The sequence below is a fragment of the Grampus griseus genome, assembly GCF_964374135.1.
Source record: "Grampus griseus genome assembly, chromosome: 2".
NCBI classification, from domain to species: domain Eukaryota; kingdom Metazoa; phylum Chordata; class Mammalia; order Artiodactyla; family Delphinidae; genus Grampus; species Grampus griseus.
In genome coordinates this window covers 150274382-150283960 of record NC_139018.1, presented here as the reverse complement: position 1 = coordinate 150283960, position 9579 = coordinate 150274382, and the positions used below count along the sequence as shown (strand labels likewise).

The window sequence follows — 9579 nt, the reverse complement described above, 5'->3', positions numbered from 1 at the left end:
AGGGGACTGGACCCGCGTGACCGGCCTGAGTAACGAGGGCCGGGGTTTGCGGGGACCAGCCCGGGTGATGGGGATGGGGACGGGGACCGGGACGACAGGGGTACGGGGACCGGGGACCGAGGACGGGACGGGAAGGAACACCCGGCTCCCTCTGCCCGGCAGCAGCGCACTCAGCCGCTCGGCCGCACACCTCCCAGCACCGACTCCTCCGGCGTGAGGCGGCTCGCGCCTTATATACCCTGCTAAAAATAGCCTGCGAAACCGCCTTCCAATCACAGCTGGCCGAAGTTCGAATTCAGCCAATGGCGAGGGTTGTGATGGAGAGGCTCGGTCACGCCAGGCGGGGCCGCTGTAAGCCACTGCCCGCGATTGGCCGAAGCTGACATCATCGTCGCGCAGCCCCCGGGCCGGGCGCGGCGTGATTGGGCGGTGCGCGGGGCGGGCGCGGGCGAGTCACGTGGGGAGATGGGGGGGGCTGGGCGGGGAGGAGGGGAGGCTGGCAGCGGAGCTTTGAATAGGGAAGTTTTGCAGGGGTTACGTTTGCAGTCAGTCCGGTGTTTGCAAATATTGTGTGGGCTCGCGAGCGAGTCTCCGGGCTCCGGTAGGATCCGAACCCGCGGCGCCTAATTGCTGCCCACTGAGTTTGCATGAACTTCCCCGGCGCTGCAGGCACGGCTGCTGCGCTCCCGACTCCAGACCGCACACCTCCCTGTTTTTACAACAGCAGTGACTGTCTTTTCCAACCCGACATGGATGTGCTCCCAATGTGCAGCATCTTCCAGGAACTCCAGATTGTGCACGAGACTGGTTACTTCTCGGCGCTGCCCTCCCTGGAGGAATATTGGCAACAGGTAAATAGGAATTTTCATGGGCCAGGTGCCCGGGTGCGCCGAGGAGGGAGTGCATGCACTCACCGACAGGACGGTGTGTGGTTGGAGGTGCATTTCTTTTTCTTCTTTTTTTAATGGTTCGGGTAAATTTTTAAAAAATTAAAATAATTAGTCTTAAAACGTACTTCTGCTGCCTCCGGTGTGGAAGGCACTTTAAAGGGGCCTTTTACAGCGTGGAGCGGAGTTGTCATTTGAGTGGGGCGCAGCAGTGCTTCGTCGCTTGGAGTGTTTTTGCCGTTTCAGGGGCTTATGAACTGCGTTCTCCGGAGGGCAGACCCAGCTCCGCGGCCTGATCCCGGCCCTAGCCCTTGGCAGAAGTTTGGTGCTTGTACCAGCTCCAGACTCCACAGCTGGATCTGGTCATATGAACTTGCAAGGACTGCCAAGGGTGTTTTTTTTTTTTTAAGGGATTTTGGTTTTGTTTTGCTTTTTGGTGTTTGTACGTGGAGATTTTTTTTTTTTTTAATTAAGGATTTCACCAGCGAAACATCCACCAGCTCCTTTTCTCTACCAGGCCATTTTCAGTTTCTTTACCTTCTTGGGAATCCTTAAGATATGCCTCGATCTGCCTTGTTTTTCTTAACCTGCTTCTTTTGTTGACCAGAAAAAAGAAAAAAAAAAAAAAACCAATGTTTGCACAACCAGTGACTTATCAGTCATATGACAATGAGCCCGTCCGAATTGCTTCAAGTCAGAGTTTGGGAAGAAGAGTCTCTGTTTCCGGCATTTTTTAGTGGAACTGCAATTTTTGGCATTGGACATTTAAGAAACAATTTTCCCCCCTTCTAATGCGTTAGGATTACCTGAAGGGAGAGATTCTGACACTTGTCCCATTATCTTTAAAGATAGAAGGAAGGTTTGGGGTTTTCTCTGTGCTGCTAAGCAGTTTGCTTTTTGTCACAAAGTGAATTAGCAGATCAAATATATATTGTGGGTTTCAAAGCCTAGAAGGCTTTTAGGGGAGATGAAATGCAAAGTGTTACAACCTTCACATGCCTGCTTAATTGTTCCCAGCCCTTTCCTGCCTCCCTCTCCCCTCCAGGCTTTTCCTCCTAAAGAAGCTGCTTCCTAGGACGTGATTGAAATTGATCTAAGTAGTTTCCTTGGGCATTTGGGATTTGGGCCACAAGCCAGACTGAGCTCTTGGTCGCCTTCAGAGGCTTTTAAACTCTCCCTGAGAGCTTCCTTCTGGTCCCCAGTGCTCCTCAGCATAATGGAGATTTTAAATTAGCCAGATTATTAAAGTTTAACAAGATCTCAATAAACGTGCTTTCCTTTTTCTTTGGAACATCCATAGAATATCTTGCTGTCTCTCTGCAGAACACTCTAGTGTGCTTTGTAACCCAGGCGTCTAATTTTAGGGGTAATGAGAAAACAATGATTGTTTTTTCCCCCTCTGCTTGCTAGGTGAGGAGGGGGAGGGGGAAGGGTCTATTCTGATAGCAGGCACACTGCTAAATAACCAAGCGGGAGCCCTTTGGGTGGGCTTTGCTAGTCCTGAAAATGATTTGCTAAAAAGAGCAGAGTTTGCTGTAGAAATCTAAAGCTGTGGAATTGCAGTAGTATAGACAGCCTTATATGGACATGCAGACAGTTGATCCTAGTGAAGATAAGGGCAGACATAATTTAAACCTAAAATGTTTCCTACCGTTTTTATTTTCCAGTGGCTAGAAAGTTTGAGATGGTGGGGAGAGGGCATGCTGGTCTCTCGGCAGTTGTAGCTTCTGGAAAGGTTGGTTGTGGGGCTGGGGGGGCACTCTGGCCATGACACACTGCATGTATATTTGAACCGGGTCCTTTTTTGGCCGCTGGTCAGAATTTCAAAAGGAAGTCTCCTTTGGCATTGTGTGAAAGAAATAGAGTGATGACTCATACAGTTGTACTCTTGGCCAGTAGATAAAGTTCTTGTCCATTGTGGGACTCCCAGCAGGGCTGCGGAGGAATTTCCCCTCCTGCATCCTTTACAATAGCAGATGGCCATTCTGGAATGGTTTCTCCACTCCTGTTGTTGTTTTCCTCTGACCACTGTGGAAGTCATTTAAGTTGTGTGTGCGCATGGCCCTGCACTTGGGAATGGCATTCTTTGAAAGCCTATTAGGTCTGGGCTCCGCAGGAAACGGGTGGTTTCTCTGCAGCTCCTACCTGACCCTAGACCATCAGCTGGCTGCGTCTGCTCACTGAGTATGGCCTGTGCTGTCAGCAGTTCTCCAGAGGGAGACACATGCCATGTCAGAGCACACTGTGTTGAGAGCAGCAAGCCCTCTGTCTTTGCCTCTGGAAGGCGGATGCCTGGGTTTCCTTGTTGCACAGGGTTCTCGACTGTCAGATAATGTGGTTAAACCTGTCCGGTGGGGGCAGGTCTGAGGCTGGTATTCTTTGTGTGGCTTACAGAAACTTATTAGAAACATCAACACTGTAACTATAACAAAAACTGGCTCAGTGACCATCAGCCATTTGTGGCCATTGGTCCAACTTGGGGAAGCGGGGAGAGGTTTCACCTCTGGTTTTTCTTCTGAATGTGTACCCATTCCTAGAAACAGCTTTCCTCTCACTCTGCTGAAGACACGGATTCTTGTAGTGACAAGGCCACAGTTTATTTGCCCTTGACTCCTGCATGTTTTTGGAAGTGCGCTTTCGGTTCGTTTTCGGTAGTCGTCACAATCACGTGCCTTCTTGTGGTTCCTTTCGCACAGACTTGCCTGGAGTTGGAACGTTACCTCCAGAGCGAACCCTGCTATGTGTCAGCCTCCGAAATCAAATTCGACAGCCAGGAAGATCTGTGGACCAAAATCATCCTGGCTCGGGAGAAAAAGGAGGACTCGGACCTGAAGATGTCCTCCAGTCCCCCTGAGGATGCGCTCAACAGCCCCGGCTTTGGCTACAACCTGGAGACCAACAGCCTGAACTCGGACGTGAGCAGTGAATCCTCCGACAGCTCCGAGGAGCTCTCGCCCACCACCAAGTTTACCTCTGACCCCATCAGCGAAGTTTTAGTCAATTCGGGGAACCTGAGCTCCTCCGTCACCTCCACGCCCCCTTCCTCCCCAGAACTGAGCAGGGAGCCGTCCCACCTGTGGGGTTGCATGCCGGGTGAGCTGCACCCTCCCGGGAAGGCGCGCAGTGGGACTGCGGGGAAGCCCGGCGACAAGGGCAGCGGAGACGCCTCCCCAGACGGCCGCAGGAGGGTGCATCGGTGCCACTTTAACGGCTGCAGAAAAGTTTACACCAAAAGCTCCCACTTGAAAGCACATCAGCGCACCCACACAGGTCAGTCTCTCCTGCGACCCGGGCGCCGCTGAATTAATTGCACCAGCCCTGGGAGGGGGCCGGGGCTCCGCAGGAGGCTGTCAGAGCAGACACGTCCTCACCTCCTTTCTTCCCTCAAAAGAGTTGGGTCTCTGGGGAGGACAGAGTAGGCGCTGAAAGACTGGACATGTGTGCCCGATGAATGGTTATCGCTTTCAGATTAAACAGACAAGAGGTAAATCACATTCTCTGTCTACACCGAGTACCCCACCCACTCCAGCCACCTGGGTTATCAAGGCCCACTGTGCAGTCTGCAGTGTCCGTGTACAGTGCTACTCGGAGTTGCCTCTGATTTTTGGAAATGAAGCTCGAGGGTTGGGAGAGGGTGGCCGGGCTGTGTGGCGCAGGTGGGTGCCGGACACCGTGTGGGGTCTGAGCTAGACCCATCGACTCTGCGAAGCAGTATCATCAGCAGGTACTTAGTGAGAATTTCTCTGTGTATCATGCTGCCTTTGTTTTCTGATGCCAACTTTCAAAAATAATAATAACTTCTTAATGAAATATCACAGTCTAGAGAATAGTTCCATTTATAGTTACCATGACAGTCTAGGATAACTGGGGAAGCATCACAGAAATTTTGGAGCTGGACGGGATCTTAGAGATCAAGTCATGCAAACTCTCGTGTTACCAATAATGAGAGGAGATCAGGATCCTGAAACGGCTCAGGGCAGAGCCAGGATCAGGACCTGGGTACCCTGGAACCAGGCTACTGACTGTGGCAATTGTTTTTTATATTCTCAGGTAGCACTTTTAGTGAAATCATATTTGTAATCCGACCAAGGGATAAAGTCGACTGGGTCTTTTGCTTGTCATTTAGAAAGTGTTTTGAAGACCTTGGAATGGGGTTTCCCAGAAACTCATGACCTCAGTTTTGGAGAAATATAGTTTCCCGGAGGAAACTACAAAGCCTCATTCCACAGGGAAGTGAGTAAGGAACAAAATAAGTGCTTGAGAGAAACCGTTTCCATGGAGAAAGAAATAAAACCCAGCCCTGGCCAAGGCCACGGGTCCAGTGGGCTGACACATCACCTCGGAAGTATTTCTCCAGTCTGAGTCATTGTCATTCTTACACGTTCACTCTGATTACGGTCATGTGGGCCCTGCCAAGCCTGGGTCTCTTCCCCAGCACTTGGAGGCCCAAGGCTAGGTCAGGAAAGAGCCCCTGCCTGTTACCTTGGGAGGGCCGGCTCCCAGCGCTAACTGAGGTTTATTCTGAATTCCTGAGGTCAGTGGCCTCTGGGCCTGCTCCTGAGTAGACTTTCCCGCCCCGTGTTGGGGTAGCAGGGCCCTTCCCTCACTGTTCAGTGAAATCATGGCGTGCCTGTCGTGTGCTCTCTTCCCAGGAGAAAAGCCTTACAGATGCTCATGGGAAGGTTGTGAGTGGCGTTTTGCAAGAAGCGATGAGTTAACGAGACACTTCAGAAAGCACACTGGTGCCAAGCCTTTTAAATGTTCTCACTGTGACAGGTACGTGCATGAACAGCAGGGGCGCGGCAGTGCCATCCCCGGAACGGAGTAGGCATGCAGTCACCCTGCAGCAAGGCAGCCGTCTTCCTGGCCTGCACTGGCATCTCTCTTTTCAGCCCAGGACTTTTTAAAAAGACTCTAATATGCCACTCGTCCAGGTTAGGAAGCACCGTGTACTGAGTGCACGAGAATAGAATGATTTCGTTCACACTTTCTGCAGATTGGCCCTTTAACAGTTTTCAAATTTGAAGGCTGGGCAGTAAAGTCAGGTGACATTCCCAAGAGCTGATTGGCAACCTCCTTGATGTATACTCCTGCCCCGAATGTGGATGGGGCTGACTCAGCATGATGACTCCCACCCCCAATGGAGAGGGCTAATTTAGCTGGGGGGTGCACGAGCAGGAGGTCTGTAACTGACGGGGCTGGAGACCTAACGTCTGGGACCCCGATTCTCTCTGCAGGTGTTTCTCCAGGTCCGACCACCTGGCCCTGCACATGAAGAGGCACCTCTGAAGGGGCAGAGCATCGACTCCTGCGGGCTAAAAAGGCTTCCAGGCTGAGACGGCCGTGGAAGGAGGGTGCGTGTTCCAGCCAAAGCCATTTTGCACCCTACCCGGTCGCCTCCAGGACCTACTGGGAAGGTCTTTCGAGGGCGAAAAAAGTCATGTCCGAAGCGGCAGAGCACCCAGGGTGTGTGGTGTTTGGGTGGCCCTGGCCTCGCCACTGGTACCTATCCTCTGAGTGGTCCCTAAGCCTTTGCCGTGAGCATGTGCACTGAGAATGTTAGTGATGGGTGGGCTGTATGTGGAGGGTCTCCTACGGACTGTGTGACGAGACAGAGTCCTTTCCCTTGCGAGGCTTCAAGAGACAGAAAAAAAACATAGTTTGAATGTTTTGTGTGTGAGGCGTGTTCCATGAGATGAGATGACCACCAATCATTTCCCGGGGCGGGGTGGGGGTGGGGGGTGGTGTAGGTAGAGTCTGCGCCTTAGAGGAAAAAAAAGAAAAGAAAAAAAGAAGGGAAAATGTGGAGGGCAGGCGTGGGCGGTCAGGACCCGGGAGTGGCGAGTGGGTGTAGTGAGGGGAGCCCCTTTCCCTCTAGTGTGTGGCGAGAACTTTCGGTGTCTGGTTCAGCTGTGTGAAGTGAGTAGCTTCTGCTACTCTCTGAGACAGAGTTCATTTGTTACCCATTGTATAAGCTGTGTATCTACAAATATAATACATTGATAACTTTTCCTTCTAAGACAAAAGTAATGCATGGTCTGGGGAATTATCTGCTTTTCCATTTTTAAATCAGGACTACAGTTTTGATTCCAGTTCACTGAGCAGCTAAGATACGATTGGTTGAATTCGGTGACCCCCTAGCCATCTGGGCTTGGCAATACACAATCCTTCCCCCCTTCAATTTCATAACACTCCCCTTCCAGAGAGGCATTGTGCAGCATAGGACTATTTTGTAAATGGTTCGAATTTGAATTACCTTTTTGGAGAATTTCGTGATGCCCTTGAAAGATGTTGGACACGAGTTGGGTGTCCAGGACACTAGGGCTGGGAATTGCTGGTCTAATGTCTCATTAGACTCAGAACCTAAAATTTTTCTCAGTTGGGTGGATAAAACCACTAAAGCTTAGAAACTGTTTTCTCATGCAGCTAAGTTTCTCTTATTTATGCCTTGAGGACTAATTTCTGGTTTTCTAGCTGTTAATGCACTGTAGATCTTAACAATGGTGCCTTACGCAAGTGGCCCCTTATGTAGGGGTCTCGTACAGGGGTATGGGTGATGCATGCTTTATTAAGGCTCTTTTTTCACCTGGCTTTGTACTGTATCAATATATAATACAGAAAAAAAATCTCTTTAAGGTCCTCCTTCACAAAGTCAAATAGATGAAAACCCCCCAAACAAGTCAGTATTTACTCAGTAGTTTAGACAACTTGACTGTCAGTGTTAAAGTGGAAAACATGTGATAATTGGAAAATCAGACCATTTCTGCCACCGTGAGACTTCCGTATAGACTTTGCACAACAGTTGTACAGATCATACACCGGCTGTGTTTAATATGTAACATTTTCACACGTATTAAAGATACAGAAGTATAAAAAACAATGTATTTGCTTAAAAGGCACAAGTTTCTCGCGTATCTATCTAGCTATCTGTTGGTAACACAGAAAGTATATTACTTTTTTTTAAAAGTGGGCGAAATTCTTGTGTATGTATATTTGTGTGTACAGTATGTGTATGTGTGTATGTGTGTGTATATATATATATATATACATATATATAGATAATATATACATATTTTTTTAAGGAGAAATTAGAATGTCTAGCTAGAAAATTCCACAGCCTGTGAAGACATATTTCAAAATGGCCACAAAGGAGGTAAACATGAGAACTCTAACTTTTATAAAGGCTTTCCCTTTAATTTAACAATTTGCCACAGGCTCTTGGCATCAAATCTCTTCCAGACTGCCAACTCGCTCATCATAATCGGCAGGTCTGGGATAGGGTACCTTCGCCATTCAAAACTGGCATGAACGGAATACTAGCCCGGTCGTTGGTCTCAGACACACTAAGGTTTTGATTTTGAATGTCAGCTTTATTGAAAATCGAGCCTAAGAGTAAGCTAATCACAGGGATTCCTTTTTAGAGCACTTTTTATGCAGATGAAGCTATTTTTTTCCAGCACATAGATTCTTCCAGTTTTCCAACGAGTAATTTCCCTGAATTGGCACACCGCAGCATGGACAGCTGATCCTCCATCCAGCTGCTGGCTCATGGGTGTGGATCTTTCCTTTATATATATTTATATATATATATATATATATATACACACATATGAGTCTGGCTGGGCTGGTATTTTGTTTGGATCTTCCTGGAGATGAGCAATGGTGAAAGCTCACATAACTGGGTTTTTTTTTGTTTTTTGTTTTTTTTAATCTGGGCTGATGGATACACTTACCTAAAGAACTCATTTCATATTGCTGAGGGGGGAAATGCACTTTTCTTTTGGCAATTCCAAATCCAGGCACTTGATTTACTGGATTTTGGAAAACTCCTTTTTTGGCCCTGCTGTGTGCTTAGCCATAACAATTCCATTCAGCAAGAAGGTAAACAAAAGACAAAAAAACTTGCACTGGCTTGTCTCACTTATGAAACACCATGGAGTTGTTTGATTGGGTGGGGCTGGGTGCCACGTATGTCAATGCCTGTAATTTTCGTAATAAGCAAGTACATAAAGAATTACATTCTGTTCAGGTGATAACTGAGCCTCAATCAAGCAGAAACTTTTTGCTTGACGTTAAAAAAAAAATTTCTATTAGTGAAATTTCTTTTTTTTTTTTGAAGCACCCTGTTATCTAAAAAAATCTTTGTAAGATTTTTGTAAAATTTTGTTTTACAAGATTTTATTTGAAATTGTTTTTTGCAAGATTGTTATATTTCTGTATGAATGTATTTTTTATTGGAATAACATAAAAGAATTCTTATCAGCATCTTGAGTCTGGTTTTTTTTTTTTTGCGGGGGGTGGGGGGGGTGGCCGAGTGTTGAAACAAATTCCTGACAGATTACTCACCCGGCTCTTCCTTGGGAAATCTTCTTTGTGCTACCCAGGGAGCCACTTGTCTCCCCCCCACTCACTGCCCTTCCTGGCAGCAAAGGTGGAAATAGGAGCCTGGGGTTGCTCCCCTGATGGGCACTGAATTCTCCTCCAGAGACTGGCCACCAGGCCTTGGGGCACAGGAGGAAACACTTGCTGTGTTTTATCTTCCTGTCACTCCAGCCAGGAGAATAAATTGCAGAGGCATCCGCAGAATGTGAAACAAACACCTCCCTTTCACTTCCGCATGCTCCTGCAGCCCTGTTCCACAGAGGCGGTCAGAGCCCGGCAGCCGCTTCTGACCTGGCCCGCACACCTGGCT

At 48.4% G+C, this 9579-nt stretch overlaps 1 protein-coding gene across 1 annotated transcript; it reads left to right on the top strand.

Moving 5' to 3' along the window:
• The first annotated feature begins 544 nt into the window (after window positions 1-544).
• On the top strand, window positions 545-9152 carry KLF6 (KLF transcription factor 6). Its single transcript, XM_082648879.1, has 4 exons — window positions 545-851; window positions 3584-4157; window positions 5540-5663; window positions 6125-9152. Exons 1-4 carry the CDS (start codon window positions 648-650, stop codon window positions 6174-6176), a joined length of 954 nt encoding a protein of 317 aa, XP_082505005.1. The 5' UTR covers window positions 545-647; the 3' UTR covers window positions 6177-9152.
• Window positions 9153-9579: the final 427 nt, after the last annotated feature.